Genomic DNA, 256 nt, shown 5'->3' with positions numbered 1-256 from the left:
GTTCGGCGGTTGCCGTGCCCGCAGCAGCACGCTTTCCCTCGCAGGTTCCTGAGCACCGCCGTGGGCACTGCTGTCATCTCCTCCGCTCTGCTCAGCGACTTCCAGGAGATTAGCACGTCTGTGCGCTACCGCCTGCAGCACCGAGTCCAGGTACCCCCAGGAGGATCTGCTTCCCAGCCACTGCCAGCAGCCTCCCGCAGCCTAGCCCCATGCCGAGCCTTTGCTCCAGGCCCCCAGAGCTCTTGGACTTAGGGGT

At 65.6% G+C, this 256-nt stretch overlaps 1 protein-coding gene across 1 annotated transcript in view; it reads left to right on the top strand.

Moving 5' to 3' along the window:
• Nucleotides 1-44: 44 nt before the first annotated feature.
• Nucleotides 45-256, top strand: part of LOC104515293 (probable G-protein coupled receptor 144) — a gene marked incomplete at both ends in the record, with an annotated part of 15,269 nt that continues 15,057 nt past the window's right edge. The window contains one exon of the mRNA XM_010159212.1: nucleotides 45-150. Coding sequence (XP_010157514.1) covers nucleotides 45-150 — 106 coding nt within the window. The remainder of the gene's footprint in view (nucleotides 151-256) is intronic.

This window comes from Eurypyga helias, unplaced genomic scaffold (genome assembly GCF_000690775.1).
Source record: "Eurypyga helias isolate BGI_N326 unplaced genomic scaffold, ASM69077v1 scaffold43300, whole genome shotgun sequence".
Lineage (NCBI taxonomy): Eukaryota > Metazoa > Chordata > Aves > Eurypygiformes > Eurypygidae > Eurypyga > Eurypyga helias.
This window is presented reverse-complemented; position numbering and strand designations above follow the sequence as displayed.